This window comes from Primulina huaijiensis, chromosome 16, assembly GCF_012295235.1.
Source record: "Primulina huaijiensis isolate GDHJ02 chromosome 16, ASM1229523v2, whole genome shotgun sequence".
In the NCBI taxonomy this organism is placed as follows: Eukaryota; Viridiplantae; Streptophyta; class Magnoliopsida; order Lamiales; family Gesneriaceae; genus Primulina; species Primulina huaijiensis.
This window is the reverse complement of record NC_133321.1, coordinates 17,943,094-17,970,197: the sequence shown is the minus strand read 5'-3', so window position 1 is coordinate 17,970,197 and position 27,104 is coordinate 17,943,094. Positions and strand designations below refer to the sequence as shown.

The window sequence follows — 27,104 nt, the reverse complement described above, 5'->3', positions numbered from 1 at the left end:
TCAATAGGTGAATCAAATTCTTTTACATTAGTATTGATTTGATTTCCTTGTTCTACATCCATTATATATACTACCATGTGTTTCTTTCTTTGTTATTTTAGTGTTGTCACTAAAGTATTTATTATTATACCGAGCAAGTTTCTGACTAATATTTTTAAAATTTTCCTTTTTTTATATACGTACAAATGTTTTGGTGTCAGACTCGATATATTTAAAACATTAAATTTCTATTTATTATAATTAGAAATTATATAACTTGAAATTTTGGAAAACATCTGTAAATTAATAGTTAGATATGTATGTTTGTATAGTTTTATTATTCATTTTATTAAAGAAATTCGATAGATTTATCGACATTTGTCCACCATGCACTGACAACTATCCATTTCTGCATGCAAAAACAATTAAAAAAAACCCACGCGTCCGTATTGCAAATTTGTACATGCATTGCGGCAACCATAAATACACATTAAACAACTTCGTGATCAGCACGTAGTGTTTCCTACGTACAGAGACTAAACTAGGGAGATGGAGGAATCGGATGGTGCTGCAGCTGCACGTGATGCGGCGGGTACGGCGATGGCGGCATCACAGGCGGAACAGGTGAAGAATATGAATATATTGGTGGCCATCGACGACAGCGACGAGAGCTTCCAAGCGCTTCAATGGGTCCTCGATAAGATTTTGAAGCAAGACGCTGGTGGATTGAACGCTACAACTGGAACGGCAACTACTCACGAATCCAAGGTGGTCACCGTAGTCCATGTGGTGCAGCCGATGCCCCGCTATGGCTTCCCCAGTGGATATGGTTTGTTTTTCGTTCAATATTCCGCATTATTAACTCATTTTACAGGCAGATATATCGATCGAGCAGAAAGGAAAAAATGTTTAGATCCCTTAAAATTAAGTTGATTTTCACCACATAAAATTATGTTTTGAGAACTCAAACTTATTCAGCTGCCTTCTCCATCTTGGTTACATCTGTCCAAGAATGCATGATATAAACATTTTTATCGTTTCTTTAATTATTCACCTGTTTAATTAAAATAAGTACGTGTACACATAATCCAGTCGAGGAATCCACAAGCAAAGCCCAGGAGCAGAATGCTGCAAGGATTCTGTCCCGTGCATTTGAAATGTGCAGGGAGAAATCAGTGCGTAACAAATTAAATTTACCCATGAAAATTTTCTCTAATTGATTTTGGTTGCTTTTAATTACTAAAAGGTCCGGGTGGAATATATATGTTTGTGATTCACGCAGTTGACTGCTAAGACTCTGATCCTCGAGGGTGATCCAAAGGACACCATCTGTCGGGCTGTGGAAGATATGAACATTCATCTTCTCATTATCGGCAGCCGCGGGCTTGGCCAAATCAAGAGGTATGTATATATACGTACTAGCTAGTAATTAATCATTAATGAAATTAAAATCCGTGTTTTAATTATGATTAATTTAAAACATTTCTTCATATATATCATAAGATATTACTGAAATGAACTTTTCAATTTTTTTAAAGAGATAAAAATTTTATAACAAATTAAAGCTAGTCCCATCTAAAATTTAAAAAGTCAAATAAATAGATTGTATTTCCCCAGTTTCATGTTGAAACTATAAATAGTTTGTATTAAAATTGAGTTAAATATGTAAGTCTCCATTTCCATTTTCGTTAATTGGCTAAATACATAATAACGAGTTTATATTTAGCATTAAATCAAAATTGACTCAAAATACACAAGTCTCATCTCTCAGTGCTGTCATATCGATCTCTTTCCCAATCCCTTTGTAACAAAGAAGTGCATATACACACGATCGAACATATTTCAAATATAGATTGAATCGATCCGTTTCAAATCCGTCCGTGAAACCGTAACCACTTCTACTCAATATAAATTACTACTTTGAACTTATAATCTAGACCTGGCTAGCTAATACTTGAATAATATGGTTTGCCTAAATGTTTTAGGGCTTTGTTGGGAAGTGTGAGCGATTACTGTGTCCACCACGCAAGGTGTCCGGTGCTCGTCGTTAAACCGCCCAAGAAATCACAATGAACAATCGACCGAGTCGGCAATTATCAGACATAATAGCTTTTTTGTGAGAATAATTGTATTGCATCGTTTTTCCTTTCAAACATGATTATCATGTACTGTGTATGTACGGTGTAAATGGTCTGGGGTCATATTTGTTGTAAAATCGAGCTAAGCGGCGTCATTTTGTTGGATCAACTTTTTTTATTTTTGTTGTGAGATACGTGGCATGTCGTAGAACACGAAATCGAGGAGCATGCTATAAGTTAAAATTAATAAAAAAAGTTAATAAAAAATTATCATAGGAGAACAACTTTTGTAAATAAAATTCATAAACATTTTACAAAAAGCTTCTCTAAATGTTTTTTTTGGTTATTTATTATTACACATGGTTTTAAATTCGAATAGAACTTAAATTTTGGATCAACATGTAATAACTTGATAGCGTAATCCACTTTAAAGCTAACATATTTTAACCTGGGATAAGCAAGTATAAGGCGTGACTAGGGAATAATTTGTCTTAAATAACCAGAATCTGCGTTATTTATAGTAAATATATAAATAAATAAATAATGAGATGAAATGAAAAGGAGGAAAAGAAAATAATTTATTATATTTTATTTTACTTGTTAAGTACGCAAAAAGAATATTATTAATTAATTATTTAAAAGGTAAAGAAAAAAGGGCTAAACAAAACAAGAGGACACGAACTAAATTAAACTATTGTTGGTGACCACGTGTCAGTATTCTATTTGTCATTAAATAACCCTATATTTTATGTCGTCTGTTACTCTCGCTCGTTCCATCTCCCGACCTCCCCATTTTACCCTTACCTTTGGCAGTAATCCCGAACACATCCCCTTCGAAAACCGACGCACGGAAAACCCAGAAAACCTACAATCGATTCTTTTCTCTCTCTGAATCTCCCTCCCTTCCCCCGTTCGCATTACTCTGAATTCCTTGTCAATTTATCAATCGGGCGGTGGTAATATCTCCGTCCATGACGATGATGACGCCTCAGCAGTTGGATGTAACTCTGCTCTATTCATTTTTGCTTATCTTCGTATTTGATCTCAAAATTTTTACGCTTCTATTCCGTGTACTTGTGCATGTACTACTGAATTGTTATATTTTGTGTATTTCTGGCGGAGAATATGTTGTCTGCATATCCGTGCCTGTGTGTATATATGGGGGACGGATGTTTGTGATCGACTAGGGTTTTGCTTGAGTTAAAGGGAGGTTTAGGCTACTGAATTGAATCTTATTCTAGTGCAATTTTGTTGATTTAATGCAATGGAAGATTTTTTTGCTTTTCTAATTTACTGGATCGGCCTCTTTTCCATGATTTTGTGATTCTAGCAACAAGAAGATGAAGTGATGCTAGTGCCGCGCTCAGATTTAGTTGATGGTCCGCAGCCATTAGTGGAAGGTCCGCAGCCTATGGAAGGTGATCCTTTCCACGTAGCACTTGAATCTTTGTTATTTATATGTTGCCAGATTCATGCTTGTGTTTGTATTACGATCTTCATATTTTTTTGTGTGTGTCGAAACAAAGTTGGAAAATTTGTTGTACGTATGAGTTTGCTGGTGCTTTTGATTTCTCAGTGGCTGCAGCAGAGAGTAATGGAACAGTAGAAAACCAGGCCAGCGATGAGCCACAGGCGTCACACTTCACGTGGGTGATTGAGCACTTTTCCCGATTAAATATGAAGAAGCTTTATTCTGATATCTTCACTGTTGGAGGTTATAAATGGTAATCAGTAGATGTAATTTTGGCTCCATCTTGTAGTTTTATTGCTGTATTTGGAACGGTATTAATTTTGTTTGTTGTTACAATGCAATTCATTTCTAGAAGTCAGTTGTGCATAAAATTCTGGATTTCTTTTTTCTGAATTAAGGATTTCTTATTTTTGGCTTTACTTTGGTTTGAACTGCATGGATCAAGGCTAACTGAAAGACTTACTTTCCCTTTGATTTACATTGGCTTTTGCAGGCGGGTGCTTATATTTCCTAAAGGAAATAATGTGGAGTACTTGTCAATGTATTTAGATGTGGCCGATTCAGCAACCTTGCCTTATGGGTGGAATAGATATGCACAGTTTAGTTTGGCAGTAGTTAATCAGATGCATAACAATTATACCATCAAAAAAGGTATCTTCCAAAACTGACCTGTTTCTAATTGCAAGTTGTTTAAGCTGGAACTGCAATTTTTTTTATGTTTTAATTGAAACTTATGCTCTTAGTTCAGCAGTCGGATGATTTCTTCTTATAGTACTGACGAACATAAGAAGACAAGAAAATGATTAAAAACTTGTGGAATATAAAAGTATGATTGGATCGATTATGCTCTTCAATGCTAAGAGGCTGGCTTCTTCACCCTTCCGAATTTGTTATCTTGCCTTTTGGCTTTGCAAATTTGGTTTTTCAGAAAAGGAGTTTCATCTGTTAACCCCAATTAAAAGTTAGCATAAAAAAGTATACAGATGTGGTTCTCTACATTTCTCCCTTCTATTGGATGTTTATTGTTAGTTAATAGTTGATTATCATTATTTTTACGACTGATTTAATGTCACTTTGGCCGATTCAGTTAAATCTTCATTTTGTTTATTAACTTTCTTGTCAAGGAGCATAAATAGAATATATTGACCTTTCGCCCATCCCCCATTCGAATAAGGATTTTTTACCTGGATGATTATTTTTTGATGTGTTGATTTGCTTTTGCATGTTTCACAGACACACAACACCAATTCAATCAGAGGGAGAGTGATTGGGGTTTCACATCTTTCATGCCTCTTAGCGAGCTTTACGATCCTAATAAGGGGTACCTGGTGAATGATACTTGTGTAATCGAAGCTGATGTAGCTGTACGTAAGGTTGTTGATTACTGGGCGTATGACTCAAAGAAGGAGACAGGCTATGTTGGACTCAAGAACCAGGGAGCTACTTGTTACATGAACTCGTTGCTCCAAACCTTGTACCATGTCCCTTACTTTAGAAAGGTTACAATAGGTTCTTAGGCTATAGCTAGTTCAGATTTGTCTGTTTTATATATGAGCTCTAATTATTAGGGAAGGACAAAGAAGCCTCACTTGAAAAATGTTTTATCAGGCTGTATATCATATGCCAACAACAGAAAATGATAATCCATCAGGGAGCATCCCCTTGGCTTTACAGAGTTTGTTTTATAAGCTTCAATATAATGACACTAGCGTGGCTACAAAAGAACTGACCAAGTCGTTTGGATGGGATACATACGATTCCTTCATGCAACATGATGTGCAAGAACTTAACAGAGTTCTATGTGAAAAGCTAGAAGACAAGATGAAGGTTTGGTGTCTGACTGCACCCCCTTCCTTAAATATTATTTTCATCCTTTTTCGATTCACCTAAAAATGTTATTGTGGTGTAATTGTAATTATTTTACTGGCACAGGGAACTGTTGTTGAGGGTACTATACAAAAGTTGTTTGAGGGGCACCATATGAATTACATTGAATGTATCAATGTTGACTTCAAATCTACAAGAAAAGAATCATTTTATGGTATTAGTTGTTTCTTTGACTTATCAGTAATTCGTTAATGGTGGACGAATGTGTGATATAAGTTCTTTCGGCAGACCTACAACTTGATGTAAAAGGTTGTAAAGACGTTTATGCTTCCTTTGACAAATATGTGGAAGTTGAGCGTCTTGAAGGAGATAACAAATATCAAGCCGAAGAACATGGTCTGCAGGTAAGTTGCTCGGCTCCTCTATTAAATAATGACATAATGTGTCTTTTGATTTATGCATATTCTAATGGTTGCTGAAGATAAAAAAGCCCATCCCTATTAGAGACTGCGGTTGAGAGCAAAGTCAGCTTTTAAACAACGTAAAAATTAAAATCAGTTTTACCTTGTTGAGCTCAACGAGAAAATTTGAATAATTAAAGTTCTTATGGGTGAGATGGAACTGAAAATTTTGTTAGGCCAATCACTCAATTGAAGTTAATCAGTAGGCCTCTAGTAAAATAGGGGTTAAAAGTTAAAAAAACATGTATGATGGAAAAGAATCTAAGGACACAATCGCATTTGAATCTCATTTAAATTTGAATTTTTTTTAAATGGAATTTGGATTGCACATAGTCCTTGGTGATATTATATGCGTTATAAACGTTACATGACAAAATATTATCAATTGCTTTTCGTGGACCGCTAGAAGAAAAGTGTTACGCTCTTTTGACAATTTTAAAAATTGATGGTTTTCTGTCCTAATCAATTGTGGCGCATTTTTATCTACCGGATTTTGGTTTTCATGGTACTGGGGAAATTTGCTCACTTTATTTATAAATGAAAATACAATTGGCTTTTCTGTTTTTTCCCCCTTTTTTTTTGCTTCAATAATATAGCTTAATCTATGTGCCATTTCGTTTTTAGTGGCCATTCCGTATATAAATATGATTTGATTAATTTTAAATAAAAAATCAAAGGATGCGAAGAAGGGTGTCTTGTTCATTGACTTTCCTCCAGTTCTCCAGCTTCAGTTAAAGCGCTTTGAGTATGATTTTATGAGAGATACAATGGTCAAGGTTAGTAGCTTGAATGTTGTCTTCTGTTGTTTTACTTGAGTAAGGTCATTATTTTGATTGTTGTTATATTAGCATGTGCTGACAGCATGTATGCTTTATAATTTTACCTCTTTGGTGTACAGATGCCCATCATGTGATCTTTAAAGCACTTTAGACTTTAGCAATATCAGAGGATTGATACCTGAATGCATATATTTTTTACGTTCTTTTCTTTAATCATCTTCATTTGTGCTTTGTGTCTGGTTCATATATTACTTGAGATCCTTAGAGCAAATATATTCTTGCACATATTGCACTGAATTATCATTGTTAATGTTGATGTCAAGACAATACATCAATTTTGTTTATTGCGACTTCTATGTTGAACTAGGTTCAACATTTTACACTTTTTATACTTGAGGAAACCCTCTTTCCCTAAAAACTACTTTTCTATTGGAATTTCTGCTGCACTGCCATGTTATATTTTTAATTTTATTGCTCACTGTTTGTTATCAGACGAGTTTATTTCCTTACTTTGATGTCTGCTTTCAATGACATTACAAAATATGCTTCATGGTGCAGATAAATGACCGTTATGAATTTCCATTGGAGCTTGATCTTGATAGAGAAAATGGTAAATACTTGTCACCGGAAGCAGATAGAAGCGTTCGAAACCTCTACATGCTTCATAGGTTGGTTTGCGCTCCTTTCCTTTTCTCTAAATATTTTCTGTTTTATTTCTTTATCTTTATCTGTATAGTGTGCTTCTGTAATGTTATCCGCATCTCTCTCTCTCTTGCTGATTATTTCCTCTTAACCTTTTTTTTTTCAATTTCCTTTTTTTCCCTTCAGTGTTTTGGTTCATAGTGGTGGGGTACATGGTGGACATTATTATGCTTTCATCCGGCCTTCGTTAACTGATCAATGGTATGCCTTTTTACACCTGAAGATTCTCCCCTTCCCCCACCTTAAGCTGATTTCCACACTCTATTGGACAGTTGAGATTGGATTGAAATATAACTTTTTGTAATCCATCCACCGGTGCGCGTAGTTTTGATCACGTGATAATCTCAGTCCTATTTTACTTGCATAAATGTGCCTATTCTTTATTTGCCACACTGGAGTTCTGGTTTAGGTTTGATTTAGAGTCTTGACAAGCTACATCAGATGTTTTAATTCCCTGTTCAGGTATAAATTTGATGATGAGAGAGTCACTAAGGAAGATATGAAAAAGGCATTAGAGGAGCAGTATGGTGGTGAGGAAGAGGTGATGTACTTACCCTTTGAATTTGATCTTGCTTAACCTCCTTGTATCTTACATTTCTCTTTTTCATTCTGCAGTTGCCACAGACAAATCCTGGCTACAATAATACTCCATTCAAATTTACAAAATACTCAAATGCATACATGCTTGTTTATATTAGAGTGAGTGACAAGGATAAGATAATTTGTGATGTCGACGAGAAGGACATTGCGGAACATCTTCGGGTAATTTTTCGACTGAAAACAGTATTAATCCCTATCACATCATTATTTGGAGTAAGATAGTGATGAAATATCTCATGGCCCACACACTCCAGATAAGACTGAGAAAGGAACAGGAAGAAAAGGAAGATAAGAGAAGATATAAGGCACAGGCTCATCTATACACTATTATCAAGGTATTTGTTCTCATTTGACAGACTTTATCATGCAACATGTCCGTGCTTTTGCAAACTGGATTGCTTAAGTAATATTTAGCATTTTTAGGTTGCACGAGATGAAGATTTGAAGGAACAGATGGGAAAAGATATATATTTTGATCTTGTTGATCATGACAAAGTCCGTAACTTTCGAATTCAGAAACAAATGCCTTTTAACCTTTTCAAGGTACTTTACTAATGTTCCACTTATGTTGGGTCTTCTGATTTCTGAAAATGTGCTTTGGAAAACAGATTGGGGGATGTAAATAATGTTTGGTTTTGTTTTCTGAAGTAGCTGTAAGTGTAATATTGTGAAATGCGAGAATGTATTGGGTTATTTAATTTTGTAATGATTTGTGGGGTTATTTTTAATTCGAAAGTATAGTTTATTGGGCTAGAATATAACAATTGAGTTGTTTTGGAAAAATGTGAAAAATTGAATGAAAAATGATGATTGTACAGAAAATGTGAAACCAGATTTCATTTTTAAAATCCTTGTGCTTTCGAGTAAAGGGCTAGCTAAAATCATATTTGTTATTAAAGGAGGAGGTTGCCAAAGAATTTGGAATACCAGTTCAATTTCAGCGCTTCTGGATTTGGGCAAAAAGGCAGAACCACACTTATCGCCCAAACCGCCCATTAACTCCGCATGAGGAAGCACAAACGGTAAATATATTTGCAATTCACCTCTTCCTATTTTTTTTAAGATAATGAGGGATTGATGTACTTATGACTTATGAGAATGTTTTTATCGAACTAACCTGTGCCGTAACCTTTAGAGAGTGATAGATGTACAATGTAGGGCTAGTATACATATTCCGATAATTAATTAGTGACAAAGTTCTGGGAAAGTTGGTTTTGAAAGTAATTAGTGGCAATATGAAATCTTTTGTTTGAGTAACTATTTATTTTTCTCATAATGAGATCTGACCGGACCATAATAATTGATATTTTATCTGTAGGATGCAAATTAAGAGCTTTAGAATGATTATTTTCAGCAAGAACTATTGAATGGAAATGTGAAACGGGGAAAAAAAGAATAGCTGAACCTTTTTTTTCTGGGAATCATTGTTTGGAGTGTTAGTATGAGCCTCTTTAGAACGTTAAATTCTGTAAACTGCAATCAGTTAAAATGAAATCCATCATTTAACTTGACTGGCTACGAAATTTTCCATGTGAATAGAAGTGCTACTGAAATGTAAAAAATGACCTCCTGTTTACTGTTTCTGAGTAAGTTCAGGGTTATAAGATTTTGAACGCCAGTAAGTGGCTCAATTTAGAGTTCATGTGTTAAACCGACTATGTTAATGCATAAACATGAGGATGAACTGCATCATTCAGAGAAAAATAAAAAATTTCCCGCATTAGTGATTTGTGAATTATATTTTCAAACAGATTTTAACCCAACAATAACTACCAACATGCCAAAGAAATCTGGGAAACGATCAGTTTTTTAACCTACAGGATCAAATAATCAACCTTTTTGTCTGCTCGGTTCTCAGTATACTTTTTACTATGTCATAATACCATGTGCAGGTTGGAGCTTTGAGGGATGTTTCCAATAAGGCCCACAATGCTGAACTGAAATTGTTCCTTGAAGTAGAGCGTGGACAGGTCTTTTTTAATTTTTTTTTACCATATTCAAGATGAACTTGTTTGCACTTTTGCTTGACTACCTAACCTGTAACATCCTACAACCATTTAAATGTGGCTATATGCCGGGATATTAGTGCTCCTGATTCTTCTATTTTTAATGATTTTATGTTAGGATTTTCATCCTGTACCTCTACCTGAAAAAATCAAGGACAACATACTTTTGTTCTTTAAGCTCTATGATCCTGAAAAAGAAGAGCTCCGGTATTTTTACACTTCAATTATATTACTTTCTTTTTTCGTTAAATTGCACTTGTCATTTTATTTTGTGATACATCATATATTACAGATATGTTGGTAGACTTTTTGTAAAAAGTTCTAGCAAGCCTATCGAGATTTTGACAAAACTGAATGAATTGGCTGGATTTTCTCCTGACGAAGAGATCGAACTCTATGAGGTTTGCCTCATCTCTACGATATGCAGTACATTCAAACTGTCCTTGGCTAGTTAACATGCATGGATGACTATTTATTTATGCCATTTTCTTGTTTTGACATTTTACAGGAAATAAAATTTGAGCCTAATGTAATGTGTGAACGACTTGATAAAAGAGCTTCATTCCGGTTTAGTCAGGTTTTATTGTTTTTGTCTTTTATCATTTGACGATTATTTTCTATGATTTGTACTTAGTCTTTGTTCTCTTGCCTTTTCTCTTCTCGTAATTATTCGTTCTCTCGCAGATTGAAGACGGGGACATCATTTGCTTCCAGAAACACCCTCCTTCTGAAAGTGAAGAGAAAATCCGGTTTCCTGATGTCCCGTCATTTTTGGAATATGTGAAAAATCGACAGGTCAGTTGTGCAGATCTTTTCAAATTATCTGCAATGGCCCTTTTTTGGTGTGTCAATTAAAATAATCGATATATTGTGGCCCACATTCCATTGTCGTCCATATTCATTCTGGATATTCATAGTTAATTAAATGCTCATGTTTTAAGCACTTTCTGAATAGTATATTTGTTCAATGCCTAGTCACAGAAAATCTGTTTGCAGCTCTTCTAGGTCATTCCTATTAACTTGCTAATCTCTCCACCCCCCCCCCCCCCCCCCCCCCCCCCCCCCTCTCTCTCTCTCTCTCTCTCTCTCTCTCTCTCTCTCTCTCTTTGTTTATTGAGACATAGGTCAGTAATCATTCCAGCTTTGTAAAGCTTTTTGTCAGTTATTTATGTTTTTGGAAAGCTTTTCTTATTTCTATGTTTTCCCATTTTAAGAAAATCTTCATTATGAAGCTATAATAGTTGGCTTAGTTACCCATTCTTCGAACTTATTTTTCAGCATGTATTGGTGTGTGCAGATAGTGCATTTTAGAACCTTGGAGAGACCCAAGGAAGATGAGTTTTGCCTCGAATTGTGAGTAATTCTGACACCATACTCCGAACTGTTGGAATTGCTATTTTTTTCGCTGTATTTATTTGTTGGAATTTTGATCCAACTTTCATGACTATATGTTGCATGAATTAATAGAGCGAAGAACCACACCTACGATGATGTTGTGGAAAGAGTTGCTCAGCGTCTTGGATTAGACGATCCATCTAAAATTCGGCTCACTACTCACAATTGTTATTCTCAGCAACCAAAACCTAACCCTGTGAAATACAGATCAGTGGACCATTTATTAGACATGCTTGTCCACTACAATCAGGTAGCTTGTTTTTATCCATTATCATGATCATTTTTCTATTTTCTTTTGCGGGCGAGGAGTTGGTGTTAAGACAGTTTCTGGTGGGTGGGATGTGGGTATAGATCTGACAGATTGATGAATATATTTTTGTTCCTTCTTTGCAGATTTCTGATATACTGTATTTTGAAGTGCTGGACATTCCCCTTCCAGAATTGCAATGCCTAAAAACGCTCAAAGTTGCATACCATCACGCCACAAAGGATGAGGTGCCATCATTGATGTGCTGTATGCTAGGAATATTCTTTTTAATTTGAGTTGGGTTGATTTTATGACATATGGCACATTGTCTTTTTGTAGGCTATAATTCTCAATATAAGATTGCCAAAACAAAGCACTGTTGGAGATGTGCTTAATGAGATCAAAACAAAGGTTGGCTTCGTGCTGGAGCCAGTTGTATTGTGAATTTCTAATATTCATGAGATGGAGCTTTTTGTTTCTTCAATCGTCCTTAAATTTCACCACCCAGCAGAAAATTTTCAAGTCTGTTCTGGTGGACCTAGTGGAGCATAAGATGCTAAAAACTGAAATTAACTTGTGGCAACTGATCCGTTCCTTCTACCTTGACTCTCATGCCTGATTATTGTTGACTTTTTCTAAGATTAAAATTGAAGCAGGCAACATTTTTTTCAATTTTTGACAGGTAGAGTTGTCTTTTCCAAATGCTGAACTCAGGCTGCTGGAAGTTTTTTATCATAAGATTTACAAGGTAATCTTTCATTGGTCCGACATTGGTTTTTGTGGCTTATACATCAACAATAATTTTCTAGACTCATAACCCACCTTACTTTTCAGAAACTGCCCTGTTCAGAACTTTCTTATATTCCAAATTAGATGCTAGTAGTTCGATTCAATCGATCTTATCCTTAATAGCCTGAAAAATTTACCTTGACTTGAACCATATGAAATTTATAACCCAAGCCTTAATTTTTTACCTTTGATAATTCAGATGATCCTTAAATTGATTTAAGTGTATTGCAAGGGTTCTGTAATTCACAATGTAACCCACATTCCTCTAATATTGTTTTCAGATATTTCCAATCAACGAGAAGATTGAGAATATAAATGATCAGTACTGGACACTACGTGCCGAAGAGGTATCAACCCTCTTCTTGCAATTCGTTGTTGCCTTTTTGTTGCCTTTTAATCTATTTTTGTCTATACCAAGCTGTTCCCTGGTTGAGTTTTATTACTTGTAAGTTCAAAGGTTAATTGTAAACTGCATATTTTGTTGGGAAGGGACACCACCTGTTTCTGAAAATCTCACTGTTGGTTGGAAAGTCATAATTTTGCAGTGCCAAATGAATTTTAATTTCTGCGTTTCGAGGTTCCGAGTATGATATTTTTCCTTTCATTGGTAGGAACCCTGATTTTTCGCCTCAGTTTACATTCATGTGGCTTACGGTTCCACTTTTTTTATTCTTTGATAGATTCCAGAAGAAGAGAAGAACCTTGGACCCAATGATCGCTTGATTCACGTTTACCATTTCACAAAGGAGAATGCTCAGAATCAAGTGGTACCTATAGCATTCGCTGAATTTCTATGTTAATTGCCATACAAAAATATTCTGTACAGGGTTAATGTACTTTTAGAATAATGAGCTTGATTGATGCTCAAAACCAAATGAACCTTAGGCATATGTGCTTGCAAGTGCATTGAACTCTTCATAATTTCTTTTAACAGCAAGTGCAGAACTTTGGTGAGCCCTTCTTTTTGGTCATACAAAATGGTGAAACATTGGCAGATATTAAAATACGCATTCAAAAGAAATTGCAGGTTCCCGATGATGAATTTTTGAAGGTATGTTCCATCTCAGTTTAATTCTACATTTCCTTATTAAACCATTACACTTCATTTGCGTAAAGTTTTCACCAGTTCAATCTCCAAGCTTTGTATTTGATTCTCTAATTCAAAATCCAGTGGAAATTTGCCTTTTTGTCATTGGGACGTCCTGAGTATCTTGAGGATGCTGACATTGTCTCCAGTCGTTTTCAGGTTTTCTGTTTGAATCTTATTATTTTTAGTATATTTTCCTTTTCAGAAATGTTTATGGTGTCATCAAATAACATGTATGTTATCACTTTCAGAGAAAAGATGTTTATGGTGCTTGGGAGCAGTACCTTGGGTTAGAACACTCTGACACTACTCCTAAAAGGGCTTATACTGCGAATCAGGTAACTTCAGCACAACATAAAGAAACTTTAACTATTTATTTCTGAATGACCTGGGTTTCAACTAATGTTTATACCGTTTACAGGCTTGGTTAATTGAGTTTATCCCTAAAAGACTACGAGTATTTGCTTGAACATGATCTTGAAGTTTCTTTTGTTCTCTGTCTTGCAGAACCGCCACATGTTCGAGAAGCCAGTGAAAATATACAATTAATTATAATTTTGTTTATCTAAATCTGAAATCCACAGTTCAAATGCGGAATTTTTCAACTGTGGATATGCTAAGGAGAACGTATGGCTGAAAGGATGCATGATAACTTCTTTTTTCTACCGTTCCTTCTTAAAGGACATTCTGGTCACCCTTTTGGTTATTATTTTTGTCCTCTGACTTGGCTGGGGGAATAGTATTTTGCCTTGTGTTCCATTATTACCAGCTCTTGAAGTAGCCGGGAAGATTTTGTCAGCCCATGTAATTTATATCATGAACTGATGAACATGACAATATTTTGGTGGATGGGGCTGTAAAGTGGGTATAGTTAGGAAGTTCCGTATTTCGTTCTCTTTAATTTTGTCATTTGAGGTTCCTTTCTTCATTCCCTTTCGTTGGAATTCTTGTTTTTATAAATAGGGGATATTACTTTGTAAAAGAAACAATTATGATGCTATTTTATAGAGCCATAATACTGATCGTTTCTAGTTTTTGGTGCTTTTTCGCTTTGCTGAGAATACAAAATCGGCATGGCTAGGGTGATCGCTTTCGTGTATTGAGGTCATCACGTGTAAATGATTCAAAATTTTCATGTTCTTGGCCGGGTGTTTCATCCTCTGATAATTCATGTATACAAATAAGTAGTAATTCATTTTTAAGGAATGTAATTTACCAGTTGACGTTGATTCTTAGAATTACTACAATTTGGTTGTTTGGTTGGGTTTTCTCTTCGATAAAGTTGGGGACGAAAATCATTTTCTCTACTTTTTAAGTCATTAACTATCCTCAATCATTTAAATCTCTTTTTTAATACGTGAGATGTCGTAGTCATTTTTTCGAGGTTCATTAAGTAAATTTACGAGCTAATAGAATATCATACAAGCCACGTTAGCTGAGTAAATCATATCAAGCAAGTCATGTGTAGCAAGTTCACACGAGAATAAATTTGTCTTCTCAAAATTTCATTAATTTGGACACCCTTAAGATTATATAAAGATTTTTAAACAGATGGTAGGTAAAACATTGAAGTTATATGCATATAGGTTAATGTTATTGATAACTTTATTTATTAATTAATAAAATAAAGTGTATTTGACATATAACNAAAAGAGAGAAAGAAAATGGTAATAGTATTCATTTAATAATTGAGGCTCCAACCAATAGATTGGTTAAATTCGAAATTCGAAATCGAAGTAACGGTCACATTCAAATCCACCCATATCTTCAGTTACAACCAATGTTACTCCATATCCTCTGCATATGCTAAATCATTCCTCAGTCCTGCACCAGGAAAAAATGGCGTCTTTGACCCCAGGAATCCTTCTCAAACTCCTCCAATCCATGAACTCCACTACCAAAGTCACCGGAGACCATCGCAGCGCTCTCCTCCAGGTCATCGGAATTGTCCCTGCGTTGTCGACTTCAGATTCTCTTTGGCCCAACCATGGATTCTACGTTCAGCTGTCGGATTCCCGCAATTCCACCTATGTTTCCCTTTCCGACCGTGATACCGAACTCATCCTCAACAACCGCCTCCAGCTGGGTCAGTTTGTGCACCTCGATCGACTGGTCTTCGACTCACCCCCTGTTCCTGCCCCACTTAATCTACGCCCTATAGCTGGTCGTCACCAATTTATTGGATCTCCTGAACCCCTCATTGCTCGCATTAACAGTGGTGGATTTGTAATCCAGCCAGTTTCGGAGTCTGACCTCTCGGTGGACCCTATTGCAGCTTATTTGTCGAGGATGGGGAAGAAGGTGATGGATTCGAAGGAGAAATGCGCCGAGAGTGATGGGAGTGTGGGTGATGTTAAGATAGCCTCCTCTAAGGTTAACAGGGGAGCGGTTGCCCCAAAAGAGAATTTGAATGTTAATATCAGTTCGGGAGATGCCCAGGTTAATAGTAATGGTAAAGCTGGTTCAGACAAGGTCAGTTCGCAAAGGTTTTCGTCACCTGGAGCGTTAAAGCAGAGATCCGTGATGCCGTCTGCGAAGAAAGCAGAGAGGGATCCATCCCCAGCTGGAAAGTCAGGAAAGCGCTCGAGTTCCCCTGCACCGTCAAAGTGCGTGGTTCCTAGCCTTGAGGAGGCTGCCAAAGAGGAAAATAGGAGGACGTCAAGGGAACCAGCAATAATAGTGCCATCAAGATATCGGCAGCCATCACCAAATTCAGGGAGGAGGCAGGCAAGTCCGGTGGTAGCTAGAAGGATGTCTCTGTCCCCTGGCCGAAGATTATCGGGCGGGCTTAAGGTATCCCCAGCACTGGATTCTTCCGGGAAGAAGAAAATGGCTAGCATTGCTGCGGGGATATCAAAGGTTTCTGAGGCGCTTGTAGGGTCCGCAAAGCCAAGTAGAAAGAACTGGGATGATGGGGCGATTCCAGGTGGAGGCGTCACCTCTGAGGACAAAGAAAAAACGAGGACTAAAAATAGACCCGATCTGCAAGCTATTTTGAGAACTCAGGTGACATCTTTTGCCCTCTGAAATTCTTGAGTTGTTACAGTGTTTAGATATGTACTTGGTACCATCTGTTATGAAAGTGTTTTATGCAGACATGTTGAGTGGTATAAATTTATTATCAAATAACCTTTCTGCTAGAATGAGCCTCGTGCTATGTTTTTAACTAAAACCAGATACAATGTTCATTAAGAGGAAATTAGAAATAATAACAGCAGTTTGTGATGATTTGATATGTGACCGAGTGGTTCGTTTCAGGCTGCTATTTCTCGGCGATTAAGTGATGTACATGAGAATTCATCCACAAAAGACGAAAAATCTTGTGGGTCTGAAAGTCCATTTGAGTCTGAGAAAACAAATGTGGCTCCTGTAATCACCATTCACGAGAAGAGATGGACGGATGGTAGTATTCCATTGGATGGTGTCTCTTCAAGCCTTGCAAAACTTGGAAAGGTACACGAGAACTTATTTATCAATATCATTACTATCTATTTCTTCAATGGGGCATTGTAATGTACGTTTTTAATATGCATTGGGTTAGGATGCTACGCGCAGGAGAAGAGTTGCTTCAACTGCTGCGTCTGAAGCTTTAGAGGAGGCCATGGCCACAGAATCGATTGTGAGAAACTTAAGGTACTGCACTTGAGCCTTTGTCTCTACACTCATTATTAGCAATGTTCGTTGTTTTTGTTGCTTTATGAAAATGACCTACAGCTATGTTAAGTTCGACCCCTAAATATATCTAGTTTTATATGATATTTTGGCTTCTGTAATGCCTCAAATACAATTCTATAAAATACAGAACTTGGTTTAGCCACTTAAATTCTATAAAATACAGAACTTGGTTTAGCCACTTAAAATTTCTAGTCCTTTGAAGTCTTCACTACAACTTATAGTTCCGTCCATTTTTTAGGATTTAATGCTGTTCTTTCGTGCGTAATGCACCTCGCTGCTTTTGTTACTTCGCTTGGTTTATGTTGAATGTCAAGAAGTAGACAACTTTCTATAGAAGCTGAAGTCATTTGAATATGATTAAATTATAGATTGGAATGACTAGAACGAACATAACTACAATTTTGTTATTAGCCAGAGATTGGTATATTTTGTTTTGCGCCTTAAAATGAATAATGATAATGGAATGCAGTGAACAATCACATATATTGTCCTCCCTAGTGCTAATTTTACACTTATTATGTGTATATTGATTCGAGTCTTCATTTGTGAACCCTCTTGCAACAGTGTTTAACTTCTAACAGATCTACTTTGTGAAAAACTGCAGCATGTTTTCAGATCTCCACTCATGTTCAAAGCCTGAAAATCCTTTACCTAGTATCGATCGATTCATGTCGATTTACGAAGATGTTCTAAAATCCATAGCAGCAGCAGAATCTATTGCCGGTAAACACAGGTCATCAGCTACTAATGACAACACCACCTATTCACAACAATCAAAATCTAGCACCCTTTGGGTAGAAGCCGCTTTGGCTACAAATCTTGAAGTTGTCTCCCTTTTAACCGACCAAAACTTTGTGGGCTCATCCAAAATGGAGCAACAAAGTTCTAAGAAACGACTTTCTGCCAATTCAACCTTTAAGAATAACAACACAAACGCCTGTTCATCACCGGGAGTTGGACCTTGGACTCGGGGCAAAGGGATGGACGAAACTGTGGAACTTGGAAAGATTTTGCAGTATGAGATGCAAATATGGTTTGTAAGATTTGTAGAGTCGTCCCTTGATGCTGGTTTTCAGGTTTTTGAGAAATGCACTCCAGCTAGCACCGGTGCACTCAACAACTGTGGCCCTATAGCAGCAATCTTGTCTCAACTTAAGCGAGTCAACAACTGGTTGGATTGCATAATGACTGAACAAGACGACATTCTTGCGGGAAAGATTGAGAGCCTGAAGCGAAAGATTTATGGGTTTGTGATTCAACATGTTGGCACGTCAGTCGAAAGTATGATCCCAGCAGCCTCGTCTTGATTTCCAAGGCCTCGTGTTGTTGATAAAACTGGTAACTCTTATACTTGTTTGATTATTATTTATGGAACAGCTGAAAAATGGGTGGATGCGGATGAATGTTGATTGATTTTACTGCAGAAATTTCCTCAAAATTAGTTTCTTGTTTAAATTCCTCATTGTGTCTATCCAAGGGTAAACTATTCCATTTTGAATTATTAATTTAGCATGTGTTTGAGATGAAATGAAATGCATACCTTTTTATATATCTCATCGGTATAAAGAATATTGAATACAAAATGTTTTAATTTAAGCACGACAAACAAGATTAATTATATTTAAGATGATTTCAAGAGGTTAAAAATTACTTTTTGTAATACAATTTAACTCGGGTCCAATTTTTAAGTTTGGATATTCTTTCTTACATACATATGTGGGAAACATGTCTATTGATTTATATATATTACAATNTGGGACAAACCAAACATTTCATAATTTAATATTTGTATGCATTTTCTTATATTTATACGTGCATAACATCACCGGATTTCCAAGGAAGATAGATACAATTTATGTAATATCTATTATATGTTAATAATATCTAAAGAATCTTCAACTAAAACTTTTCAACATTTCCTTTCAATTTTATTTATTGTGGATGTTTGCATGGATGGGGATGGATATACAGACTTCCAGTGTATATCTCACGATCCTGCAAAATTTATAAGCAAAAAAGTTAAATGGAATTTTGATAGAAGTATATTTAATTATAATTGAAATTAATCTAACAAAAAAAATATTTTTGGTGAATTTATATAAATTAAAAATATATATATTTATATATCAGCTAAAGAACGCGGTTACATGCACTTGGAAAACATTGAAAACTTCAACAGAAAAACCTGCCACCTTCCATCTTCCCCTTTCCTCTCCCATTTGCTTCCGTTTCAACCAACAAGGAGAGAAATCCAAAACCCTAATTCCACTCCCATACCAACACTGTGGATGTGTGTTTGTGTGTGAATTGGCATATCAAACTGTGAAAGGTTGATATATATAAAATCACCACGATTCTCTCTTTCCTTATATTACAACGCCTACTTCCTTTTCTTTCATCGTTTACCATTTTCATTGCGTTTCTTCCATCGGTTCAACATTATTTGTGTCAGTCTTTTTCAATATACATATTCGTATGCTTGTGGAATTAATTCTCTGGGCTCGTCTCAATTTTTCTCGATCATGCGAATTTTATGAACGTCTTGATTAATTGTTCTTGATTCTCGCCGGTTGTTTCATGTACGTGTCATATATATTTTTTGATTTTATCACCAATATAGTGGAGTTGGGATTACTGGTTAGTAGATTTTCGTTGCAATATTAGGTTTGCGAGACAATGGAGACATCGTTGGAACTTAAAAAGTTAGTGGGGGTTCTTTGAAGTTTGAGTGTCATTTATTGGGGAAGAAGATAAATCATCAATCGATGGGAAACATTTGTGTGAATGGGAAGATTGCTAAGGATGGGTTTTTCTATACAATGTCTCATTTGTTGTGGTCGTCTAAATCACCAGATATGATCTCTGGTACTGATAATAACAAAGAAAAAGACGGTGATACGCCCCAAATTAAGGCTATAGAAGGTTCTAATCCTGTTCAGGATATGCCTCCAGAAATGGTGAAGATTAAAGAGGGGGAGATCAAATCATCACAGTCCGCAAAAAAAGAGCCGGTGATTGTAGTGAACGAAGAGGAAAAGGCACCTACGGTAGCTGGAACGTGGGAACAGGCGATCAAGAACGATGGTAGGAAATCTGCTCGAATTCCTGAGCCCGAGCAAGTGGGCATGCCGGAGAATGAAAAGACAAAACAGGTCGATGCCCCCAAAGCCAAGAAACCGCACAATGTTAAGAGAATGATGAGTGTAGGACTTCAGGTTGAATCTGTGCTAAAAACCAAAACAGGTCACCTGAAGGAGTACTATAATTTGGGCCATAAACTTGGGCAAGGGCAGTTCGGAACAACTTTTCTCTGCGTGGAGAAAAGTAGCGGAAAAGAATATGCTTGTAAATCTATTGCAAAGAGAAAATTGCTTTCTGAGGAAGATGTGGAAGACGTGAGAAGAGAAATTGAGATAATGCATCACTTGTCTGGGTCACCTAATGTCATTTCAATCAAGGGGGCTTTTGAGGATGCTGTTGCAGTCCATGTTGTCATGGAGTTGTGTCAAGGGGGTGAGCTTTTTGATAGAATCGTTAAACGGGGGCATTATTCGGAGAAAAAGGCTGCTGATCTTACTAGGACTATAGTTAGTGTAATTGAGGCCTGCCATTCTTTAGGGGTCATGCACAGGGACCTCAAGCCCGAGAATTTTCTCTTTGTTGACAAAGAGGAAGATTCACCTTTAAAGACAATAGATTTTGGATTGTCTGTGTTCTTTAAGCCAGGTATATATATTCAACCATCATTGTCTTGATAGAGCATATGCAAAATGCCTCTAATGTATTTTTCTTTTTCTATCTTTATTTTTTGACCATTTTATAATTGTTTACTCCTTCTAGTGTATAGAACCATTGGATATGTAATAAATTAGTGGACCGTGTCACTTGGTTACTGAGTAAATGGTGAGCACATCACTTTTAATTGTTGGATAAAACCAGAATCATAAGAAGTCTTTAGACCAAGGTCTTGATTTGACTAATAAATATCGTTTTGGATCAAGAGGAATTTTCATGAAGTTTTTTTGTGTGCATTACCGTTACAAAGTCCACTTGCTGTTTCTGGAAAAAAAATCTTGCTACTTGGATAAGATTTTTTAAGTTTTTAGGGAAATCAAGTTTAAAACAGATCAATTTCCTATGCTATTAGGTGACCTTTTCATTATCCAAATCGGGCATATATATAATGTTTTTGGTCGCTTCATCAATATAGGGGAAGTTTTCACCGACGTTGTTGGGAGCCCTTATTATGTCGCTCCAGAAGTGCTTTGTAAGCGATATGGACCAGAAACAGATGTTTGGAGTGCCGGCGTTATAGTTTATATTCTTCTCTGTGGTGTGCCTCCATTTTGGGGTGGTAAGTTATAAAAGTTCTTATCAATTATTCACTTTAGTTAAACTGCCATTTTTCATGAACTCAAGATTTATCATTCTTCACACGTTCATTCTGGACAGAAAGTGAACAGGAGATATTCGAAGAGGTTTTACATGGTGATATTGACTTCACGTCAGATCCTTGGCCTATGATATCTGAGAGTGCGAAAGACCTTGTGAAGAAAATGCTTATAAGGGATCCAAGAAGCCGGATAACTGCCCATCAAGTACTTTGTAAGTTAACTCTAGCAATTTAATCTTATTACGAGTAAATATACAATATTGAAAATTCTTGTGAGTGCTTGCTAACTTTATTTGTACAATTATAGATGTTCCATTTGTTTTAAGATTGTTTTTATTTTCCTGCAGGTCATCCTTGGGTGCAGATTGATGGAGTAGCTCCTGATAAGCCTCTTGATTCTGCAGTTTTAACTCGGTTGATGCAGTTCTCGGCAATGGACAAGTTTAAGAAAATGGCTTTAAGGGTATGGTATTTATTTGTTAAAGTAGCTGCAAGGAACTGAATTACATGCGATTTTGGTTGAAATAGCAGAGAGAGTAAACTCAATTTCATAAATATACATGTATCTCATGGTCACTCTATTCTTTCATTACTTGGTATATAATACTTAATCATGCGTTTATTGTTACTAGTACATGCTGATCTTGTGATAAAATTTTTTGCCTGAAGGTCATTGCAGAAAGTCTCTCTGAAGAAGAAATTGCGGGCCTCAAAGAAATGTTCAAAATGATAGACACAGATAACAGTGGTCATATCACATTTGAAGAACTCAAGCATGGTTTAAAAAGATTCGGAGCAAATCTGAACGAGTCAGAAATATACGAATTGATGAATGCTGTGAGTATTCTTTTATTCTAGGACCATCAGACCCTGAGTAAAAATTTAAGATATGAAATTTGGGCATACAGTGGCAAACATCTTGTTTTTTACGTGGTAATATTGCAGGCTGATGTGGATAAAAGTGGCAGTATCGACTATGGAGAGTTCATAGCAGCAACATTGCATCTGAACAAGATCGAGAAAGAAGACCATCTCTTCACTGCATTTTCCTACTTTGACAAAGATGGGAGCGGCTATATTACTCAAGACGAGCTTCAAAAAGCTTGTGAAGAGTTTGGTATAGCCGATATTCACCTGGAAGAAATCATTGGAGAAGCTGATCAAAACAATGTAAGTAAAACCATTGTCATCCGGCTTCGATAAATTTAATTGTAAACTCTTTCAAACACGATTTTTTTACGATCATCGCCATTTCGTTAATCATGACACCTTGTTGTCCAATTCTATTTAATCATAAAAGCATACAAGATTCAGTCATTTCGAGTTTCCAAGGAATGTACTGTGGTAGTCACGTTAAATATGATTTGGAAACTGAAATCCAAAACCAAGTTGAGGCCATTTCTTGCCTTCAACTTTTGCCATCGAACCTTGTTCGTCAATTAGAAAAAAAATTACAAAGCCAAAATTGAAGTGATATTCTTGGAAGGGTACATTGTTCTGCGAAACATTGCCTATCTAGGATTCAAGACAGGTAAAATAACCTGCTGTAACGATTTTATTGCAGGACGGACGTATAGATTATAACGAGTTTGTAGCAATGATGCAGAAGGGAAATGCAGATTTCGGTAAGAAGAGGTTCCAGAGTAATTTCAATGTCTGCTTTCAGGAAGTAACACCAGTTTGTTGACATGAATGTGGAGATATTGCCAGGTTTAATCATCAGTTGATGCTTCCTTAGACAATTTTTAGCTTAAAATTGCTGATATTTTGCTTGTTCTCGTTTGTAAGCTGTTTTGCCATGTACAATATACGTTCATTAATAGTATTCCAAACGTCGGGCAAGAAATTAGTTATGGCTTCATTTTGTAAAATGTTTCATATCTTTTCATGAATTCTAGCCTTTCTATTTGCTACCAATTCTTGAAATTTTTTTAAATTCGCATGTTATAATAACGCTTGAAACTCCCCAAGTGGATTATAAAGTATGTTTTATATATTTATTAAAATGAAGGTTCCATTTTAATTCATAAAAGTGGTGAAAATAACAGTTAGCCGGCAACCTTATTTATATCATTAATTAATAATTAATACTTCTGCAGATACCAAACAAATACTCAATTTGGTTCGCAGTTCAAAATAATTCACACGTTTATTAGTAATAAAATAATTATAATTTGGTATAAATTTGAAAGCTGATATAATTACGTAAGTCAACAACTTGCTTTGAGTGAAAGAATACATTGGATTAAAGAACTTTTGACACATAGCAAAAGAACTAAATATTTGGGGAAAAAAGAAAAAAAGATATTATACAGATTTCTTAAAAATATATTTTTAATAAAATTAAAAAATCATTTATCACTACTCACCTACCAAATACTTTTCAATCCGTAATTAATTATGATAACAACGTAAATTAAAAATTGCCGTTTAAAGGATTTATTTTATTTGTAGGTACAACCACTGCCGGCGGAACAAACATAAAATACAAATTTAAAAAATAGGATAGGTAATTACACTATTCATTTACGATTAATAATATGAAAATTAAAAGAATAATTTTTTTTGGTGGGATTATTATTTCGATTCAAAGGAACTCAATTCCCCCACTTTATTTTTTTTTGTCATCATGCACAATATGTTCATCCTAAAAACCTTCCCACAGTTTTGACAAAATTTATAGACAGCTTGAAAGATGAGAGTCCCGTCCAAAAGCCCCAAGCATTGTACATGCAATTTCCATCAACTTCCCTGCAAAGATATCAAAGTAAAATTGAAATGTTACTCAAATCCAATGTACATTCTTTTAATACATATTGCAGATAGCCAAAAAAAAACCCACATAACATGGTGAAATCGAAACAATTTCGGCGTAAATATATTGATCGATACTTGAGAATCATCAATCCTCATGACATAGATCCATCTTTCCTACCACAATGCCCTTGTCACGTTGACAAGATTCGTGATCGTCCTAATGCGAGCAATCAGTCCCTATTGTATATGCCCGAACTCGCAAGAATTCTTAATGCGAAGCTTATAAATAGATCGAACATTGCTTTCACCTCGACTAGATCGAAAATGCAATGTGAACTTATCAAAGTGAAAATGAAATTTGATAATAACAGCCTGCCTACTATGTGACTTCCACTCTACCTGAACTCTTAACATGAATATAATTTCTCGACTCACCAAAATATACAGCAATCGTTAGGGCACGTTGAGTAGTAACTTGATGTAACGTCTACACAACGTGTGCCATACACTGATGATACACACACTTCTTTGTCAAAATTTCTTATCTGCGGGTGGTGATTGTTTATAGAAGTTGAACCAAAAAATAACATTAGGTTATCACCAGTCAACCAAGTAGGGCTAGTGAACTTGTGCCTGTTTGTTAGCAATAGGAACAAAACTTTCTGGTACCTAATTCAAGTGCAGGTGCAGACGACAAAGTTGGCAAGTGAGTCGAGGTAGAGTCTAACGCTAACCTTTTACCTAAACTAGTGAGTGAACATTGTAGAATTTCAGCATTAAAATGTGGCACCAAATATTATAGCAAAAGATTTAGAATTGCCAATGAATTGTATAGCCGTGACGCCGGAAAAATCATTTGTTTATTGGAAGCTAAACTGTTAATTTCAAAACATTCAAAGTAAAATTTTCGATCTTTTTCTCCGTCCGCACCTGCCCTAATACTCTCGGCATCACATTTCCGGCAAGATTTTAGATATTATTGCAAATTCCGGCGTACACAGACAAAGCGCGTTAACTGAAAGACAATTTCACTCAATTGCAGTAATTAAATTAATCACAGAAGAAAATTAATATGGGAAGAAGAAAGTACCTCTCCTCGGTTTAGAAACAACCTTAGCGACAGAACCAACTCTAGAGACAACCTTAGTTTCCTCCGACGGAAACAAAACCCCATCAATACCCTGAACCGAAATCCTCCCATCTGTGTATATATCCGGGTCGAACAGATATGCGGATCCTTCTCCTTGCCCGAATTTCACCGACCCATCAGCTTCCTCAGCCGCCACCTTAAGCGGCAGCCGCAAAGTATCATATTTGACCTTCCCAAATCTCCTCACAGCATTGTACATGCTTTCCTCGGTTTGATATTCAGGAATCAGATGATAATACATGATTTGCTCCGGGGCCCCGGGTTCGCTTAGCTGATCGGTGGTCAGTTTGGCCATGGCTTCATCATTTGGTGCCAAAACTGTAAGTACGTAGCCTTCGGACACCAATCTTCCCATCTCAGAAGCTAATGAGGTGAGATTCACTAAAATATCAGCCATTTCGTTGTATCCACCGTAATGCAGGAGAGTCTGGATAAAATCCTTCACCTGAGATTCTCCGTCGAAGTGGTGGTGTGGCCCGCCGGGTCCCGGAGCAGGTGCCGGTGCAAGTGATGGACCGGGGGCTAAGGCGTCGTAAATGGGCAGAACCGGCGACGCACCGACAGGAACCGGCGGCGCGGGTTTCTCCAATCTATGTGTTCTTGGGTCAACTTCGGGTGCACCCTCAGGCAGCACGGCGGAGGTCGCCCTCAAACTCCGTCGGTTATTGTAGTCTTGTTGAACGGATTTAGGAATCAACAGTTTTTCAATGCCATGAATTACACCATCGGGCCGAATTAGATCGTCTTCTTTGATAACCTTCGCCATGCTCACGAGCTTCATCCCATTTTTCTCCATCACCTACATCGCGGCAAAGACTCGTATGAACAGTAGGTTTTTTAGCCTTCTCCGGCCAATGTCTGGACTCAACCCGACTCGGAATCATATGGAAAAGAATCAAATTCTGAAGGGATTTCAGATTCCCAGGCTCGAGCAAAAAACGCTTGAAATCGGGGTCCAAATCACGCTCTAGAGCCTCGTTTCTTGGAGCAAAGATGGTAATATTATTCTTTGATACAGCTTCTTCAAGAGTCTGAAGCAACATCGCCTTCTCCACCAGCTCTGAGAGCTCAGTGTAGCGAGAATCCAAAAGGGCCACAAGAACTGAGTTGGAGTTGATCTGGGCTGTAGAATTCGAGACTACGGAGGTTTTTGCCGGCAAATTTCCCGGCAATGCAGAAGCAATGACGGTGAGGAAAGTGAAAATGGCTAGGAAAAGTTGATTAAGGACCCCATAGATCTGGGAATCCATGACTGGAGATGGAAGAAATCTGGATTCTCAATCCAGGAACAAGTGAATGGAATTGAAGTTTACTCCTCTCTTTTTCCCCTTTCCTCTTGGTGAATGTGAAGGACTTAACTTTGGGTGGTGGTGAGGTGGGATGTGTTTGGTACAACATTAAAGTCGTTGGGAAATAAACAATTAATTTCAGTGTGAGTGAAATGTTATGTCTTAATTATCATGGAAAGCACTTTAATATCAGTATGATTTGTCTTGTGAATTTATTTTAATAGACATAATATTTTATTTATATGTTGTGTTAGAATTGTCCAAATATTACGTGACAAACTCAAATTAAGATACATAATAAAAAAAAATGACCTCTCAATGTTGGCTGTATCATATCATCTCAACCACCTCTTTAAAGACATTTTTAAAAAAGTAAATTTGAATGTAATTTAAGTGTATCATCATACATAAACCAGTAT

General features: G+C 36.4%; 4 protein-coding genes and 1 pseudogene across 4 annotated transcripts; 4 read left to right on the top strand and 1 right to left on the bottom strand.

Annotated features, from left to right (window-relative positions):
- Positions 1-498: 498 nt before the first annotated feature.
- Positions 499-2,250, top strand: LOC140960691 (uncharacterized). Its single transcript, XM_073418936.1, has 4 exons — positions 499-808; positions 1,072-1,154; positions 1,262-1,380; positions 1,965-2,250. Exons 1-4 carry the CDS (start codon positions 529-531, stop codon positions 2,050-2,052), a joined length of 570 nt encoding a protein of 189 aa, XP_073275037.1. The 5' UTR covers positions 499-528; the 3' UTR covers positions 2,053-2,250.
- A 591-nt stretch (positions 2,251-2,841) lies between these two features.
- Positions 2,842-14,463, top strand: LOC140960692 (ubiquitin C-terminal hydrolase 12-like). Its single transcript, XM_073418937.1, has 32 exons — positions 2,842-3,058; positions 3,388-3,475; positions 3,634-3,781; positions 4,022-4,179; positions 4,762-5,027; positions 5,137-5,355; positions 5,461-5,569; positions 5,644-5,759; positions 6,494-6,592; positions 7,154-7,263; positions 7,424-7,498; positions 7,760-7,838; positions 7,913-8,059; positions 8,152-8,232; positions 8,321-8,440; positions 8,797-8,919; positions 9,790-9,867; positions 10,022-10,110; positions 10,196-10,304; positions 10,412-10,480; positions 10,588-10,698; positions 11,201-11,256; positions 11,371-11,548; positions 11,692-11,793; positions 11,885-11,956; positions 12,228-12,293; positions 12,616-12,681; positions 13,015-13,101; positions 13,269-13,385; positions 13,506-13,580; positions 13,673-13,759; positions 13,929-14,463. Exons 1-32 carry the CDS (start codon positions 3,029-3,031, stop codon positions 13,968-13,970), a joined length of 3,372 nt encoding a protein of 1,123 aa, XP_073275038.1. The 5' UTR covers positions 2,842-3,028; the 3' UTR covers positions 13,971-14,463.
- Positions 14,464-15,158: 695 nt separating this feature from the next.
- On the top strand, positions 15,159-18,588 carry LOC140960751 (uncharacterized). Its single transcript, XM_073419006.1, has 4 exons — positions 15,159-16,427; positions 16,680-16,874; positions 16,963-17,054; positions 17,701-18,588. Exons 1-4 carry the CDS (start codon positions 15,225-15,227, stop codon positions 18,401-18,403), a joined length of 2,193 nt encoding a protein of 730 aa, XP_073275107.1. The 5' UTR covers positions 15,159-15,224; the 3' UTR covers positions 18,404-18,588.
- Positions 18,589-19,264: 676 nt separating this feature from the next.
- On the top strand, positions 19,265-23,381 carry LOC140960685 (calcium-dependent protein kinase 26-like). The gene is made up of 7 exons (XM_073418929.1): positions 19,265-20,822; positions 21,307-21,450; positions 21,549-21,701; positions 21,837-21,952; positions 22,159-22,326; positions 22,435-22,659; positions 23,054-23,381. The coding sequence occupies exons 1-7, from the start codon at positions 19,862-19,864 to the stop codon at positions 23,174-23,176; spliced, it is 1,890 nt and encodes a 629-aa protein (XP_073275030.1). The 5' UTR covers positions 19,265-19,861; the 3' UTR covers positions 23,177-23,381.
- Positions 23,382-23,901: 520 nt separating this feature from the next.
- On the bottom strand, positions 23,902-26,816 carry LOC140960687 (fasciclin-like arabinogalactan protein 17; annotated as a pseudogene).
- Positions 26,817-27,104: the final 288 nt, after the last annotated feature.

Excerpts from the sequence above, each read along its gene's own strand:
- LOC140960691 (XM_073418936.1), top strand. The coding sequence starts at position 529 with ATGGAGGAATCGGATGGTGCTGCAGCTGCACGTGATGCGGCGGGTACG. Across the intron at positions 1,155-1,261 it reads AAATGTGCAGGGAGAAATCA|TTGACTGCTAAGACTCTGAT; the intron begins GTGCGTAACAAA and ends TGATTCACGCAG. Across the intron at positions 1,381-1,964 it reads GGGCTTGGCCAAATCAAGAG|GGCTTTGTTGGGAAGTGTGA; the intron begins GTATGTATATAT and ends TAAATGTTTTAG.
- LOC140960692 (XM_073418937.1), top strand. The coding sequence starts at position 3,029 with ATGACGATGATGACGCCTCAGCAGTTGGAT. Across the intron at positions 4,180-4,761 it reads CAATTATACCATCAAAAAAG|ACACACAACACCAATTCAAT; the intron begins GTATCTTCCAAA and ends CATGTTTCACAG. Across the intron at positions 5,356-5,460 it reads AGCTAGAAGACAAGATGAAG|GGAACTGTTGTTGAGGGTAC; the intron begins GTTTGGTGTCTG and ends TTACTGGCACAG.
- LOC140960751 (XM_073419006.1), top strand. The coding sequence starts at position 15,225 with ATGCTAAATCATTCCTCAGTCCTGCACCAGGAAAAAATGGCGTCTTTG. Across the intron at positions 16,428-16,679 it reads AAGCTATTTTGAGAACTCAG|GCTGCTATTTCTCGGCGATT; the intron begins GTGACATCTTTT and ends GGTTCGTTTCAG. Across the intron at positions 17,055-17,700 it reads TCGATTGTGAGAAACTTAAG|CATGTTTTCAGATCTCCACT; the intron begins GTACTGCACTTG and ends GAAAAACTGCAG.
- LOC140960685 (XM_073418929.1), top strand. The coding sequence starts at position 19,862 with ATGGGAAACATTTGTGTGAATGGGAAGATTGCTAAGGATGGGTTTTTC. Across the intron at positions 21,953-22,158 it reads TTAAGAAAATGGCTTTAAGG|GTCATTGCAGAAAGTCTCTC; the intron begins GTATGGTATTTA and ends TTTTGCCTGAAG. Across the intron at positions 22,660-23,053 it reads GAGAAGCTGATCAAAACAAT|GACGGACGTATAGATTATAA; the intron begins GTAAGTAAAACC and ends ATTTTATTGCAG.